Genomic DNA, 17,883 nt, shown 5'->3' on the forward strand with positions numbered 1-17,883 from the left:
AAACTTATCATCAAAGGTAAGTCTGATATACAGTACTTTCACGAAGGTATAAAGCACACGAACATCAAATCAAGCTTCCAGACAGATTAAGATGGAGGATAAATCAGTTAGTAAAATCAATACTACGGTTATTTATTATATATAAATATGAATCATATGTTTGTAATAGGGTGGAATGAAATAAATATAAATTACATATAAATTACAAATTACAAACAATAAGGAAGAATAAAATGAAATCAAATGAATCAACCCGAATAAGATCCACAGATTGCGCAGATTGCAGGACACACTGTATTACTACATATCGCGCCACAGAAAACAGATTATACACAACAACCGAACAACCGAACAACAGAATCAACGGAATCAGGAATCGCAACAGAACGAAGGGCCGAATAAATAAATAGAATAAAGCATTTACTTAGACAAAATCAACCAGTAAAGTCAAACAACGTCAACAACGCATGCGGTCAGGAAAGTCCCGTGAGTCCAATAAAAACAACTCTCGGTCAAATAATATTAGTTAGTAAAATAAAATAATAAATCAATGAAACTAGAATAATTCATGGTAACCGGCAACTAGCAGAAATGAAATATGAAGCAGAAATGAATCAATAAATCAAGAACAATCGAATCAGATCAATGTATAGCTTTAATCAATCAACATCAAAATGAAGGAATGAATGAATACACGTAAACTAAATGCAGGTAAAACAGCTAAGGATATTCACAAATTGGGAACTACAGAAAGTGTGTAACGCGCAACATACGTAACCAACATAACCGACATACATAGCCGACATAATGTAATGTAATGTAATGAAATGTAATATAATGTAAAATAATAAATACAGCAAATGGGTTATATTCCAACTAAATATAACCGTAGGCCTTATTGACTCAATCCCCCCTACTTTATAAATTATAGATTATACGGTTATAAGTCATAGCGTTCGAAAATGCGTTGATTTCAACCGTCGCCACACGAACCGCGGCAGCACTCTTCAGCGCGACCGGCAGCCACCTTGGATGCCGGTCAGGCTGACCAATCACCGAGCTTGACATCACCGAGAAGAAGCCAATGGCTCTTGCTACGAAGAAGCCGGTGGTTCGGCCAATACGGTGTTGTATCGTTACGGTAAACACGTGCAGTACTGATTCCAAAAACTTCTAGTGCAATTAGCTACGCGCGCAAATCCGGCCGTAAATAAACAGGCTTGTATGCACTCTCGTACAGGGACTTTCCAACCACCAGGTAACTGGGCAGCATGCATCGATTCAGAGAAAAGAAGAGAGATCCATATTGGGGCCTTGCAAGACAACACAATCGGCCAGCGTCGTCGCTCCAAATGACAATAAACAGCCGTTCAAAACGAACGTCTTAACGATTAGGTAAGGAAGAAGAAACACTGTGGCCCCTTTCTTTGAGGTAACTCTGCACTATTCTAAGCTGTATACACTATTCCGAGCTGTGAATGCCACTTCCAGCGCAGCTGTGCAGAAGAAGAACAAGAACAAGAAGAAATATCTCGGAGTATGTGCGTGACGCCCCTTTCCTTGAGGTAAATCTGCAAATATCTCGGAACCGGTGCGAGCTATGGCAAAATGTTAACAAACCTTTTTTGCAGGAAATTAAATTTCATACTATTTATGTCCTATCACATTTTTTGATCAGATGCGTAGTTTTCGAGATATAGCGAGATATTTAAAAGTTCCGAAGCCGTACCAACATTATAAAGACAAATATCTCGGAAACGGTGCGAGCTATGGCAAAATCCCAATAGAACCTTTCTGTAGGAAATTAAATTTCATACTATTTATGTTCTCTGACATTTTTTGATCAGATGCGTAGTTTTCGAGATATATCGAGATATTTAAAAGTTCCGAAGTCGTACCAACATTATAAGCAAGAAGAAACACTGTCGCCCCATTCTTTGACGTAACACTGCACTATTCTAAGCTGTATTCACTATTCCCAGCTGTAAGTGCCACTTCCAGCGCAGCTGTGGAGAAGAAGAACAAGAAGATTTTTATGTAACATTTTGCCATAGTTCGCACCGGTTCGTAGATATTTACAGATTTACCTCAAGGAAAGGGGCGTCACGCACATATTCCGAGATATTTCTTCCTCTTCTTGTTCTTCTTCTGCACAGCTGCGCTGGAAGTGGCATTTACAGCTCGGAATAGTGAATACAGCTTAGAATAGTGCAGAGTTACCTCAAAGAAAGGGGCCACAGTGTTTCTTCTGCCTTAAAATGGTGCTACGGCTTCGAAACTTTTAAATATCTCGATATATCTCGAAAACTACGCATCTGATCAAAAAATGTCAAAGCAAATAAAAAGTAGGAAATTTAATTTCCAACAAAGGAGGTCTCTTAACATTTTGCCATAGCTCGCGCTTTTTCCGAGATATTTGCAGATTTACCTCAAGGAAAGGGGCGTCACGCACATATTCCGAGATATTTCTTCTTCCTCTTGTTCTTCTTCTGCACAGCTGCGCTGGAAGTGGCATTTACAGCTCGGAATAGTGAATACAGCTTAGAATAGTGCAGAGTTTCCTCAAAGAAAGGGGCCATAGTGTTGGCGACGACAGCCGCAGAACGGCGCCGCGCACCGCGGCCCCCCGCCGCGGCGGCATCCCCACTCCCGTGCGATTAGACTATAAGTAGGACCGATCGATGCGATGAACGATGAGTTGTCTCGGGGCTTCAGCCCCGAGGGGACCTCCTAGGAGGTCCGGACCGGAGCACCAGAGCTGTCGACGCCATGGGTTTCCTGGCGAAGAGATCTCTGGCCAACGGACCGTAGCATTGCACTACTCTACGACCTGGCAGCTCCTGTAGCTCCCGTGGTTGACCCGGGGTGACCAAGCTAGTGCGCGTTCATAATCTCTGCTGGTGCTTCCGCGGGGATTCCGAACGCTAGCCTACACGGCACAGTACTCTGCCTTTGGCAGCCGATTCCGTCCAGCTTCGCGGCGCTACCCAGGCTGGCCAGGATTGGTCGTCGTCTCGTTCGCTGCTCAGTTCTACCTCAGCGTACGAGAAGACGAGCCGCGTGAGGCAAACAGGCAACAACTCCACCGCAGCACGAAACACCGCAGCGCGATTGAATAAAATACCGTCGGCCCAATCGGGTCTTTCCTCTTCCTGACTTCCTCGGCACTCTATAGTGCCTCGGCGCCTTCGCTAGATTGTTCGCGTTCGCGCTCCGCTTGCGCCCTCGCTCCGCGCACAGCAGCGTGCGTCTGTACTCATTTAGCTTGTAAGGCGGTAGTTTGTAAGAGCGTTAGGCATAAGTTCCGCGTAATTTCTCTGACGGACCGGGTTCCGACCGTAGTACGTATGACCTGTACTCTAGTCTTAAGTAATATAGCTCCACGCGTCTAATCACCAGACGATATTTTGATTGTAGTATCCGAGGCCGGAGACCACCGCCCGGCTTCCAGCGCGGCGAGGCTAGGACCGCCGCCCTGTATCCACGTAGTCCACCAGTAGCTTCAGTATTCTTTGAATAAATTTATATTTTTCTAACATATCACCGCCTCATTATTTACCGACCTGTTCCCTTGCGAACCCTGGCACGGGGAAACCGACCGCGGTGCGCAACGCCGTGCGCACCGTACCGTACGACCCCGTTACATGGCGCCCGACCAGTTCGGAATCAGGACGGTGGAGCCACTAGAATTAAGACTTAGTATATAAGGAACGAGCAAACGGATATCAGAACAGAAGCTACCGAGCAATCGAAGCGAACACACAGCGAAGCAACGAGAATCCAGAACGAGAATCCAGAACGAGAACACCAGCCGAAAACGAATCCAGCTAGAAGACCGAGCTGAAAAAGACCAGACCAGAGGGATATACCACGGACGGCCTACCTTCCCGAATTTGCCGACTAATTCGACAAGGCAACTGCAAACAGTCAATCCAGCCAGATCCAGTGGCTGTTAACAGTTGGCCAAATCGATTCCGAGGAAGCAAACCGACATGGCAGGCGTCGCCTGGGTGTATCGCCTAAAGAAGGACCAGGTAGTCAGCGAGCTACGCAGACTACAGCAGCCAACCCTGGGAACATGGGTCCAGCTCCGGACGCGTCTGGCAGACTACGTCCGAGAACACCAGGAAGAGTTTCCAGACAAACCGAACGATGAGCCGGGATATAAGGAAGAACTCGACCGTACCCGAGACTATGAAGAATTCCACGCGGAGATGACCCGTGAGTGGCTCCGAACACACACCTCGGAAGCCGTCAAACCGCGGCCACATCAACACCGAACCGCGGGGAAAACACGAACGCCGAGATGACGGCGTCTCCAGCAGGGCCATCCGCTCCAACAGAACCAGCCGCCAGACACCACGAAGACCGGTCAAAAACGATGGAGATAATGAGAAAATGGTACTGCCAGTTTGACGGACGAGACCCGTACCCGTTCCTGGAGCAGTTGGAAGAACTACAAGCTGCGTACGGCCCTACCGACCACCAGATGCGTACCGGCTTCACCCAATTGTTACGAGGGCAAGCCCAAATATGGTACAGGAATACAGCGAACAAAGTTTGTTCGTGGCCGGAACTCCAGGAATAGCTACGAAAATTCTCCGTACCAGCCGGAGAAAAGAGGCGATTGGACCAGCAAATCGCCGCCCGCAAACAAGGTCCAGATGAACCGATAAGGACCTACATTAACGAAATAACGACGTTAATGCGCCGCAGAGGAGAGTACACCGAGGAGGAACTCCTCGATGCCATCGTCTTTAATCTAAAGCCAGAATTGCAGCTCTACATCAACCGATTTGAGCTCAAGGATATCAGTTACCTGATAACCCGAGCAAAAAATGTGGCCGAGCTCATCGCCACACAATGAGCCAGCACACCAAAGGCCGAAGAGAGACGCGCTCCAAGATCAAGCGAACCAGCCGCGGGACCTTCCAACCAACCCCGCGGCAGCAAAATTGCGGCCAATTATAGTCGAGAAACGCACTGCTGGCGTTGTGGGCAATCAGGGCACGCCCGATTCAAGTGCCCGAACTCGGCTGTCCGATTCTGCTCCTACTGCGGCAAAGTAGGCGAAATGACGCGAACCTGCCTATGTCCGAGGCAGGGAAACGCCAGAGGGGCCGGAAAACCCCGGCCCCAGTAAACCGGCTGACCAGCCCAGAAGAACCCGACCCGCGTGATAACATCACACGCCGAAAGAAGAAAAAGAAGAAGAAACCGGAAGGAAAGAAGTGCCAGCCTGAAGAGGACCAGAACACCATCCACTGCAAGATCACCGAGGATCAACGGCCAACGGCCGTTGCAAACGACTGGATAATTATCGCCGTCCGAGTAGGCAAAAGTAACGTAGAAGCTTTACTCGACACAGGGGCCGCCGTGTCGTACATTAGCGACGAAACGGCCGAGGCTTGCAAACAGGCCGGATGGGAGAAAGAAGACCACCAGTTATCCTCCTCCTTAGCCAATGGTCAGGAGATGAAAATCTATGCCAGCTATAGGGGGCAGGTACTTTACAATGGCATGCATAGAAAACATGAATTTTACGTTATGCCAAATTTAGCCTATCCTATGCTAATCGGCATGGACCTATTACGCAGGATGGGCCTGCAAGTATGGCTAGGAGAACAACGCGTGGACAGGACAGACCACCAGAACCAGCCGACAAATCTACCTGTCCAGTGCACGGTAAAAGCGCCAATTGACCTAGCACAGCTCACTCCAGCCGACCAGGAGCAGCTAGACCAATTCCTGGGGCGCGAAAAAAGAGCGTTCGAGGGGATACGATGGCTCACCCCGTTAATCGATCACGAGATCCGGCTCGAGGAAACAACACCGATAAAGCAGCGGTACCGACCACGCAACCCGGCCATGCAGAAACTGATCGACGAGGAAATCGGCAGGATGACAAGCTTCGTTATCGGTCAGATAAGAGTTGTGGTTGCAGTCTTCACAGCTGCAACCCTGGTGAGACCATCCTTTCCGGGGTGAACGTCGATCACTCTTGCGAGTGGCCATTTGCTAGGTGGAAGATGCTCGTTCATGAGCAGCACCAACGAGCCTGTCTTGATATCGTTCGATGGATGGTGCCACTTCGAGATTGACTGAAGTCTCTGTAGGTAGTGTCGAGACCATTGAGACCAGAAATCCTGAACCCTTTGCTGAATCAGCTGCCATTTTGACAGCCGACCTGGTGCAACTTCGAGCAGTGATGGTTCTGGTATCGTGTTGAGTGCTGAGCCGATGAGAAAATGTCCTGGGGTGAGCGCAGAGATGTCGTCGGGATCGTCACTGAGCGGCTCCAATGGTCTTGAGTTGAGCACCGCTTCGATCTGTGTGAGGAGAGTGGAAAACTCTTCAAATGTTAGTAAGAGCTCACCAATTGTTCTCCTGAGATGGTACTTGATCGATTTCACCACAGCTTCCCATTTTCCTCCCATGTGAGGAGCAGCTGGTGGGTTGAACATTCATTGAGTGCTGTCAGCTGACAGCTGCGATCTGTCGGTGCTCCTGTGAACTGGACGTGAACAGGCGTTTGAGCTCTGCCTGTGCTCCAATAAAATTTGTACGACAGTCAGAGTACAATTTGTGAGCGATCCCTCGTCTCGATGAAAATCTTCTGTAGGCTGCCAGAAATCCTTCTGTTGAGTAATCACTGACAACCTCGAGGTGAACTGCCGATGAGGAGAAATATACGAACACGCAGATTCATCCTTTGATCGTTTTCGAGCCTCTTCCCTTTGAATTTTTCATTGTGATCGGTCCTGCATAATCGACCCCGGTGTGAGCGAATGGTCGTGATGGTGTGACTCGAGAGAGAGGTAGTTGACCCATCATCTGACGAGCACGAATCCCCCTCTGACGAGCACACACGACGCATCTCAAGATGTGAGATTTGACAGGAGCTCTGCCATCGATGATCCAGTACCGTTGTCCAATATATGCGAGCGTGAGCTGCGTTCCTCCGTGAAATGTTCGCTTGTAAGCATCTTCAATGATGATCTTCGACAGGTGAGCGTCCCGTGGGAGGATCGCTGGATGTTTTTCATCCCTGCTGAGCGCTGTGTTTGTGAGTCTTCCTCCTACCCGTATTGTTCCCTGTGAATCGATGAAGGCGGTGAGGCGACTGAAGGGGTGAGTTGCAGGCAGGGTTGAGCCTGAGTTGAGGGTCTTGATTTCGCTGGTGAAATACAAGTGTTGAGTCGCGTGAATCCAGAAGAGCTGCGCCTTCTCCATGTCGCAGGATGGTATGATGATCACAGGAGGAGTTTCGAGCTTTCTCTTAAGCCGTGAGCCAAACCTGAAACAAAGTGCAGTCAGTCTATACAGCTTAATAAAAGATGAATATTTATAAATGAGATCCCAATGATAACTTAGCTTTTGAGCTGAGGCAAAGAGTGAGACATTGGGTCTCACTTCGAGCTCGCTGGTTAAAGTTGAGAATTCCTTTTGCTCCGGCCAATGATCTTGATTTCGAGCCATCCATGGAGGACCTTTCCACCAAAGCTCGAATCGTTGGAGTTGATCTGTCGAAATGCCTCGTGAAGCACAGTCGGCTGGATTAGACGTACCTGGAACATGCCCCCAATGCGCATTTGGAGTGAGTTCTTGGATCTGAATGACTCTGTTCCGAACATAATCCTTCCAACGTGATGCTTGCGATTTGATCCATATGAGCGAAACTTGAGAATCCGTCCACAGGTGCGTTGCATTGATCTTTACCTTGAGCGTTGATTGAACATATTTTGTGAGTTTTGCCAACAGGAGTGCTGCAGACAACTCCAATCTTGGTATTGTGAGCCTCTTCAGTGGTGCAACCTTTGTCTTAGAACAGACAAGTGACGTCGTTGAGTTGTTGGACGGAGAGCTAACAGTGATATAAATCACTGCTGCCATGGCAAGTTGAGAAGCATCAGAGAATCCATGAATTTCTACAGATGAATTGTTCCATGTGTTGAACCATCTTGGGATCGATAGCTTGGCCAAGCTGTTGAGATCTTCTCTGATGGTGAACCATCGTGAAACAATTTGAGACAGTAATGGGTCGTCCCAATTGATCTTGTGTAGCCAGAGCTCTTGTAATAGCATTTTTGCTCGTACTATTACCGGTGAGACGAAACCTAATGGATCAAATATCCGAGCCACTTCGGACAATACGAGGCGTTTTGAGCACCTACTTGGTTGATTAGTCGAGGTTGATGAAAAGCAGAATACGTCAGTCTGAGGCATCCATTGAATTCCGAGTAATTTTGTAGCACAGTCGTCAAATGATATGGGAGCTGACGATTGTGTGGATGACGAAACAGCCCTCAGTAATTCGGGGTGAGTCGCATGCCATTTTGCGAGTGGGAATCCGCCCGGGTTGCACAATGCAATCAGCTGTTGAGCGACCTCCACAAGTTCCGAGATTGAGTCTGCTCCTCCAAAGATATCGTCCACATATCTGCCATGCGTGAGCGAAGGCGTTGCCAGAGGGAATCGATGACCCTCATCGTGAACAAGTTGCATGAGTGCTCGTGTCGCCAGGAAGGGAGCCGCCTTTGTGCCATACGTGACAGTTGTGAGCTGGTAAGGGATGACATTGCGGTCTTCATCGATCCAAAGAATTCGCTGGAGATCCCAATCATCCTTGTGAACTGCTACCTGGCGATACATTTTTGTGATATCTGTGGCAAAAATGTGGTGATAATGGCGAAGCCAAAATAGAACATCTGTAACATTCAAGAGCAAATTAGCACCAGTATGCATTAAATCGTTGACTGATTTGCCTGATGTCGTAGCTTTTGATCCGTTGAATACAACCCTGAGCTTCGTTGTTGAACTGTCGAGACGTAGAACTCCATGGTGAGGCAAATAATATCGTTGAAGATGAGCAGAGGTCTGAGGTGTTGAACCGTCAGAAGAGACCCTCAACCCTCCTGATGCCGAAGCATCATGTGCCAAGGTCATCTCCCCATCAGGCCCAACGTTCTCAGCCTCTCGTGATGAAATTCGTTGATGATCTGGAGCCTTTACCATGTGTCCTAATTCTTCGTATTCTTTCATGAACTCGACGTAGAGCTGGTTATATGTTGAATCCTTGGAGAGTCGTCGCAAAGTGCTTTGTAGACATCTTTGAGCAATCTTGTGTGAATTGCCTAAGAGCGATGCTGGTGCCTTGAGTGGAATGCGAACGATGTACCTTCCTGTGTGATCACGAGAGTCGCACAGAAATGTGATTCGCATTCTTCTTCCTCCGGAGTGAGCGTGCTTGGAATGTCCATCGGTGACTCCTCTTGAACCCAGAATTTGGTGAGCAGCTCTTGCAGGTTGCTCTGGTCGTCTTGAACAACTGCAAAGTGTGAATAATTAGTATTTGAGTGTGATTCGTTAACTGGGCCAATAACGAGCCATCCAAAAATGGAAAGTTGAGCAATTGGTGTTGTTGGTGAGCCTGTGATGATGTTTGGCTTGATGATCCTTCCGTAGAAATCTGCTCCAATGATTACATCGACTGGTCGTGGAGTCAAGAAAGCATTGTCCGCCAACCTCAATTTTCTTATGTGAGGCCAGTCCGGAGTTCTCATTGAGAACGATGGCAGGATTGTCGATACGGCTGCGAGCACGTGAGCCTGCATCGAGATGGCTTGTTCTGAGTGTGTTGACTGCAGAGTGATATCCACCACACCGCGAGTTTCAGTTGAATTTTATTCCACCAACACCAATTATTGTGATGGATAATCGGTGTCTCCGAAGGTTGAGCTGGTTGGTTAATTCTTCGGAGATGAAAGAGAGTTCTGATCCGGAGTCGATGAGCAGACGAACGTTGTGGAGTGTTGAGTCGGTCTTGAGGAGAGCCTGAGCCGTTGCGAGGAGCGTTAGATGAGCGGGTTTGTTGACGACTGTACCTGCATCTTATTCAGTGGTTTGAGCCGACGATAAGGTTGTCTTCGATGAACTGGCCGTGGACTGGTGAGTCGAGCGTCTCTGCTGTGCGGACACAGGTGGAGGCGGCACTGGCGGGGCGCCATGCAGCATGGTGTGGTGACGAGCTGAGCATTCCTTGCATTTTTGAGTCGACCTGCACGCCCTCACGCTGTGTCGGCCCAGGCAGTTGAAGCAGAGTCTGTTGAGGTTGACACAGATGGCTCGATCCTTCAGGGCCATCCTTCGAAAGTGCTCGCACGAGACAATGTAGTGTCGCTCGCCACAACAGTCACACTGTTCGAACGGCGATGGTCGTTCGTTGGGGTACGTAATTTCTTGTTGAGCAGTCGCAGCTGTTACTGCTCGGGCCCCTTGAGCGGTTGATCTTGATGATCCTGGCAGCGGCTGAGTCATCGTTCTTGAGGTGGACGGTTGAGCGGCAGGTTTAGGTTGAACTGGCTTGGCTGGAGCTGGCTTTGTAGGATCCGCTGTCGAACTCTCCAGAGTTCACACCCGTGAGGTCACGAACTCCACGAGCCGATCAAAGCTAGGGTAGTCCGTGGAGGATCCCAGTGATGACTCCCACCTCTCCTTGGTTGAGCGGTCGAGCTTGCGGCACATTTGGTGCACCAGCATGCACTCGCCGAGTGAGCTGGGCTCGATTATGTTGAGCACTCCTTGCTTAGTTTCGAGGGCGGTGGAGACGAGCTGACTCAGTGACTTTGGATCGTTGTGGTACACTGTCACAGAGGCGAGCTGGTCGAGATGGGCCTTTACCAATTGCCGCTTATTCTCGTAGCGCCCTTTGAGCTGGGCGATCGCAGCGTGCAGAGATGGGCCGGTGAGCGGGAGATTTGATACGCTTCGGAGCGGCTCTCCTTCCAGGCATCCTTTCAGGTAATAAAACCGCTCCACATCGTCAAGGTGAGCCTTCTTGAGCACAATTGAACTGAAGAGCTCGAAAAATGATGGCCATTGTATATAATCGCCGGCGAATTTCGGCAGTGAGATGTCCGGAAGGCGAGATTGCTGATTCGACGGTTGAGTGGTCCCTGCTTCGGCTGGTTGATCTGGTCGTTGGGTCGCCAATCTCGTCCTTTCTTGAGCGATGAGCGACCTCACATCTGAGCTGGCACGCTGCATTTGGCGGAAGTAGTTCTCTTCGAAACACGGATGATCGAGCTGCGTCGCAGGCCACACAATTTCGAAGTGGGCGTGCTCTTTGTGGAACGCCTTTTGAGCTTCGTCGATTTGCTGCTTGAGATCGTCGAGCTCGTCCTTGGCAAACTGCCCCTTCCGCTCTTGAGCTTGCTTGAGCAGGCGTTGAGCCGTGTCGATCCGCTCCAGCTGCGTCCTCACCTTGATCTGTAGCTCGCTGGCCAGCATGGAGACGGACGTGTTTGCCCTTGTGGCGTGGGCGTGAGGTGATGGCGTTCGACGCGCGCTCTCTTGAACTCCCAGCACTGGTGAGGTGCGGGCTGACGCCGTCTTTGTTGGCACCTCCAAGGACTCCTGTGAGCTGTCTTGCATCTCGCTCCATTTTTCTGTCGATTTTTGTGAGTGAGCCATCTTGATGTGTGTTGAGCTGATCTATGTTGGATGAACTGGTCTTGTGATTCGTCTCCCTTCAGTTAGTTGAGTTGATGCTCTGAGCGCCACCTGTTGTGGCGAGAGTGTTAGTGAAACTTGAATTGCCAAGGAGAGCAAGATGGCTGACCACCGAAACCGTTACGCACACGAGACACACAATTGAAACGCACAATGATCGAACCAAATTTGCAACAAACCTAGCCCTGCAAGGGCGCAATCCGGCTCGAAGGACCAAATGTTCGGGATTGGTGGAAATCCCGGATGGATTGCGCCGGAAAGAATGACTCTTGCAGGATGGCTTTGCAAATTGATTTATTTGAAGTCACACTATAAATTTGAGCACGTGAATCGTCTGATCAGTTTAGAATTGAGCAGCGATTTGACAATGATGAACGAGATTCTTTGAACACAATCATACAGAGTTAACTTGATTCTTTGATTTGAACAGCTGAACACAAGGCGATGAATTGTTGTGGAATGAATTTACAATGAACAATTAGCTTTGAACATACCGATTTCTGAGCGTTGACAATGAACTGAGAGCGCTGTTAATTATATAAATTCAGCCCGCTGCTGTGATTTGTCCCGTGAGCATGTGCGTCGTCGACAGGTGGTTGCCGGCTCGGTTGAATTGTAAACTCGTTGTAATTGAGCTGTACCTGTTGCAATTCGGTCGCACGATGAGTTGCTGCGGATTCCGTGGGTCTTGTTGAGCCTTCTTGATCGTCTGCGATTGCTGAGACGTACTTGAACTTTCACTTGAACTGTGAGCACGTGCACGTTGATCGATTTTTGATCTTCAATGGCGGCTTGACGCGAGAGTTTTCGGGAAGACCCTTGCTCACGTGTTACCTAGATGGGCGACTCCCGGTCGATAAATCGATCGACCGTGAGCGCCATCATGGCTGAGCGGATTCTCAAACATACAGGAATATCCTACACACGCTGGACTTCAACGAGATCGAACCGGACCAACAGTGGAAGATCTGCGTACCAGAAGACCAGAAAACCAGAGTCCAGAAAGAAGCGCACGACATTCCGACCGCCGGACACCTGGGCGTGGCCAAAACGCTAGCACGCCTGGCTCACGCATATTACAGGCCAGGAATGCTACGCGAAGCCACCAAATATGTCAGGGATTGTACAAAATGCCAGGAGTACAAAGTAAGCCAGCAAGCTACACCGGGAAACATGTACGCGACAAACGTACAACAGCCGTGGGAAATGGTCACAGCAGACCTTGTCGGACCTCTCCCGAGGTCGAAAACCGGAAACACAACACTACTGGTCATCCAGGATAGATTTACGAAGTGGATCGAACTTCGACCGCTTCGACGAGCGACAGGACCAGCCGTCACTAAAGCGCTAAAAGAACTCGTCATCCTACGCCATGGAACACCTCGTGTCGTGACGACCGACAACGGAAGACAATTCGTCGGAAAAGAGTTCGAAAAAACTCTTACCGACAGCGGAATCGTCCACCGGCGCACACCACCATACGCGCCGCAATGTAACCCTGTCGAACGAGCTAACAGGGTTATAAAAACAATGATTAGCCAGGACCTAGGAAAAACGCAAAAAGCGTGGGACGAACATCTACCAGAAATCGCTTTTGCGTATAACACAGCACGTCCCGATTCCACCGGATACTCACCGGCGTATCTCAACACCGGAAGTGAATTGACACCGCCAGGAAGCTTCCAGCAGGAAAACCAGCGGAAGACGACAACACTATGGCCAGCACGGCTTAAAAACCTGCAAGATGCCCAAGACCTCGCCAGAGTACGACTCGCGCAAGAGTTCCAACGCCACTACAACCAGCGTAGGCGGAACTGGCAACCGAAAATCGGCGAGCACGTATGGAAGCGCTCGCACATCCTGTCGAGCAAAGCCAACGAGAGAAACGCTAAACTCTCGAAACGTTACACCGGACCCTTTAAGGTCCATAAGAGAATTCCGCCGGTGATCTTCGATCTAAGAGATCACCAAGGAAAACGCGTGGACCACGTCCACGTGAGAGATCTCAAACCGGTGACCGGTACGAGGGATACAAAGATGCGCAGAACCAACGCGCAGCCAAGCGACAGCGGCACGCCACCGCGCAACGCCAGCGCGCAGAGGCGCGACGTCACCAACCCCCTCTCTGCCGGACACGGCCCGGGGGCTATTAAAGGCCAGCAGCAGCAGCGCCCGGCACAGATTCGAGATGGCTGCACAGCAGAGAGAAGAAGAAATAGCAGCAGCCATACGCAGACTTTCCCTCCGAGAACGGGCACAAGACGAGCCGTTGAACCTAACACCACAGGAGTGGAAGAGATTCATACGAATGTCGGTTCCACGAGGAGGCAGGTGCGGGTATCAACCGCCACGAACCCGGGAGGCAAGCAGGGCCCCGGAGAAGAAGGCCACCCGACCAAGTCGGGTGCAGACTCCGGTCGGGAGGCCACCACTGGCCATGCTGACGCCGCCCAAGCGGACGCCGGCACCGCTGGCACCAGGAGACCGGGCACCAAGATCACCGGCCAAGAGGACCGCGGCGGCAGCATCCCACGCGGTCGAGCAGGGCATGCGCAATCCGGCACCAACACTCCGGGAAGCAGCCAGGATGACGGCAGGAGCGGTCGTCAACGCGGCTGTAGCAAATTACTGCCGGCCGCCATCCCCCACACCGATACAAGCACCGACGATGCTCCCCGCCTGTACCGTGGATCTGAAGGATCCTACGAACACCACTCCCTACACCCTGGCGGACGGAACCACCGTCAGAATATACAAGCGTGTCAGACGTCATCGGTTCACCAGGAACGGCCGCCGATGGACCATTAACACAGACCACCGGGGCAACATAGTCCGGTGCGTCTATACTGAGGTGATTATCCTGGTTTTCTTCACTCGTGCGCGACCAGCCGAATACGCCTGTTCTCCCCGGAGGAGGAGGGGGGTGCGACGACAGCCGCAGGTCGGCGTCGCGCATCGCGGGCCCCCACCGCGGCGGCATCCCCACTCCCATGCGATTAGACTATAAGTAGGACCGATCGATGCGATGATCGATGAGTTGCCTCGGGGCTTCGGCCCAAGGGGACCTCCTAGGAGGTCCGGACCGGATCACCAGAGCTGTCGACGTCATGGGTTTCCGGGCGAAGAGATCTCTGGCCAACGGGCCGTAGCATTGCATTACTCTACGACCTGGCAGCTCCTGTAGCTCCCGTGGTTGACGCGTGGTGACCAAGCTAGTGCGCGTTCATAATCTCTGCTGGTGCTTCCGCGGGGATTCCGAACGCTAGCCTACACGGCACCGTATTCTGCCTTTGGCAGCCGATTCCGTCCAGCTTCGCGGCGCTACCCAGGCTGGCCAGGATTGGTCGTCGTCTCGCTCGCTGCTCAGTTCTACCTCGGCGTACGAGAAGACGAGCCGCGTGAGGCAAACGGGCAACAACTCCACCGCAGCACGAAACACCGCAGCGCGATTGAATAAAATACCGTCGGCCCAATCGGGTCTTTCCTCTTCCTGACTTCCTCGGCACTCGATAGTGCCTCGGCGCCTTCGCTAGATTGTTCGCGTTCGCGCTCCGCTTGCGCCCTCGCTCCGCGTACACCAGCGTGCGTCCGTACTCATTTAGCTTGTAAGGCGGTAGCGACCGCAGTAGTTTGTAAGAGGGTTAGGCATAACTTCCGCGTAATTTCTGTGTCGGACCGGGTTCCGACCGTAGTACGTAAGACCTGTACTCTAGTCTTAAGTAATATAGCTCCACGCGTCTAATCACCAGACGATATTTTGATTGTAGTATCTGAGGCCGGAGACCACCGCCCGGCTTCCAGCGCGGCGAGGCTAGGACCGCCGCCCTGTATCCACGTAGTCCACCAGTAGCTTCAGTATTCTTTGAATAAATTTATATTTTTCTAACATATCACCGCCTCATTATTTACCGACCTGTTCTCTTGCGAACCCTGGCACGGGGAATATTTCTTCATCCTTATAATGTTGGCGCGGCTTCGGAGCTTTGAAATATCTCGATATATCTGAAAAACTACGCATCTGATCAAAAAACGTCATGGAACGTAAATAGTAGGAAATTTAATTTGCTACAAAAAAGGTCGTTTAACATTTTGCCATAGCTCACACCGTTTCCGAGATATTTGCAAATTTACCCGAAGGAAAGGGGCGTCACGCACATATTCCGAGATATTTCTTCTTCTTCTCGTTCCTCTTCTGCACAGCTGCGCTGGAAGTGGCATTTACTGCTGGCAATAGTGAATACAGCTTGGAATGGTGCAGAGTTACCTCAAAGAAAGGGGGGACAGTGTTTCTTCTTGCTTATAATGTTAGTACGGCTTTGGAACTTTTAAATATCTCGATATATCTCGAAAACTGCGCATCTGATCAAGAAATGTTTAAGAGGAGTTCAGTCACATACACGCGCACAGAAGAAATATATATATAAAGATAAGAATGTCATTACTACTATATCTACGTTAGAAATAATGTAATATACTGATTACTTCATACAGATCAATGTACATTTAATAACAATATCATTATTAGTATATCTACATTAGATATAATGTAATATACTGATTCGTTACTACAGATCAATGTACATTTAATAACAATATCATTATTAGTATACATGCATTCGAGATAATGTAATATACAGATACCTTCCTGCAGATCAATGTACATTTAGTAACAATATCATTATTACTATATCTGCATTAGAAATAATGTAATACACTCATACCTTCCTACAGATCAATGTACATTTAATAACAATATTATTATTACTATATCTATATTACATATAATGTAATATACTGGTAACTTCCTACAGATCAGTGTACATTTAGTTACACTATCACTATTACTATATCTGCGTTAGATTTGTAATAGACATTTTATAACAATATCATTATTAGTATATCTACATTAGATATAATGTAATATACTGATACCTTCCTACAGATCAATGTACATTTAATAACAATATCATTATTACTTTATCTACATTAGATATAGTGTGATATACTGATACCTTCCTACAGTTCAGTGTACAATTAGTAATAATATCATTATTCCTATATGTGCATTAGATATGTAATATACATTAAATCACAATATCATTATTACTGAATCTCCATTAGATATGTAATATACATTTAATAACAATATCATTATTAGTATATCTACATTAGATGTAATGGAATATACTGATTCCTTACTACAGATCAATGTACATTTAATAACAATAACATTATTACTTTATCTGCATTGGATATGTAATATACATTTAATAACAATGTCATTATTACTATATCAGCATTAGATATGTAATATACATTTAATAACAATATCATTATTACTATACCTTCTTTAGATATATTGTCATATACTGATACCTTCCTACAGATCAGTGTACATTTAATAACAATATCATTATTACTATATTCACAATAGAAATAATGTGTTCTCCGCGAGAATTAGAGTTTTCGGAAAAGGCGTGGATTCCGTCTTTTCAAAGACGTGGGCGTCGAGGAGAAGATGAACGACACAGCTTAGCGGTCACTAATTGTGTATAACTTACAATTTTTACACAATGAGTCGTGAATTAAGCACTACAAAAATCACACTTGTGTTTTAATTTGCAATTACACGATTCACAGACTTCGCCGAGCAAGGCACTGAATTGAAATTAAAAATGCTCTAAACTCGAGTAAAGATAAAGCTCTTGGTCGTTGCTGTCGCTTGATAATCGCTCTCTGAATTGCTTTCGCATTAATGCCGTAACGGTTCGAATTTAGGAGATTTAATATCGGCGAGCGCTGGGATCGGTGGTTAGACAGCGCAGCAGCGATTACTTTTACGTATTTGGTGAAGACGGGATTATCGATCCATGTTACCGACCGAGATATTCGTACGAGCTTGCAGAGCGAAATTCGTACACGTACACACGTTATAAAAATGCAGAAACACCGTGGCCCCTTTCTTTGAGGTAACTCTGCACTATTCTAAGCTGTACTCATTATTCCGGGCAGTAAATGCCACGTCTAGCCCAGCTGTGCAGAAGAAGAACAAGAAGAAGAAGAAATATCTCGGAATATGTGCGTGACGCCCCTTTCCTTGAGGTAAATCTGCAAATATCTCGGACACGGTGTGAGATATGGCAAAATGTTGAGAGACCTTTTTTGTAGGAAATTAAATTTGCTACTATCTATGTTGTATGACATTTCTTGATCAGATGCGCAGTTTTCGCGATATATCGAGATATGTAAAAGTTGCGAAGCCGCACCAACATTATAAAAGCAGATATCTCGGAAACGGAGCGAGCTATGGCAAAATGTTAACAGACCTCTTTGTAGGAAATTAAATTTCCTACTATCTATGTTGTATGACAT

General features: G+C 48.3%; 2 protein-coding genes across 2 annotated transcripts; both read right to left on the minus strand.

Moving 5' to 3' along the window:
• Positions 1–5,921: 5,921 nt before the first annotated feature.
• LOC123989153 lies at positions 5,922–6,464 on the minus strand. The gene has a single exon (XM_046289829.1). The coding sequence runs from the start codon at positions 6,462–6,464 to the stop codon at positions 5,922–5,924; it is 543 nt and encodes a 180-aa protein (XP_046145785.1).
• A 241-nt stretch (positions 6,465–6,705) lies between these two features.
• Positions 6,706–9,563, minus strand: LOC123989154. The gene is made up of 2 exons (XM_046289830.1): positions 9,179–9,563; positions 6,706–9,134 (listed from the first exon to the last, which is right to left on the minus strand). The coding sequence occupies exons 1-2, from the start codon at positions 9,561–9,563 to the stop codon at positions 6,706–6,708; spliced, it is 2,814 nt and encodes a 937-aa protein (XP_046145786.1).
• Positions 9,564–17,883: the final 8,320 nt, after the last annotated feature.

This window comes from Osmia bicornis, unplaced genomic scaffold (assembly GCF_907164935.1).
Source record: "Osmia bicornis bicornis unplaced genomic scaffold, iOsmBic2.1, whole genome shotgun sequence".
Taxonomy (NCBI): domain Eukaryota; kingdom Metazoa; phylum Arthropoda; class Insecta; order Hymenoptera; family Megachilidae; genus Osmia; species Osmia bicornis.

Bases quoted from the DNA above. Each gene is read 5' to 3' on its own strand.
- LOC123989153 (XM_046289829.1), bottom strand. From the start codon at position 6,464: ATGTTCAACCCACCAGCTGCTCCTCACATGGGAGGAAAATGGGAAGCT.
- LOC123989154 (XM_046289830.1), bottom strand. From the start codon at position 9,563: ATGAGAACTCCGGACTGGCCTCACATAAGAAAATTGAGGTTGGCGGAC. The intron at 9,135-9,178 runs GTACATCGTTCG...CATCGCTCTTAG, and splicing joins TCTCGTGATCACACAGGAAG to GCAATTCACACAAGATTGCT.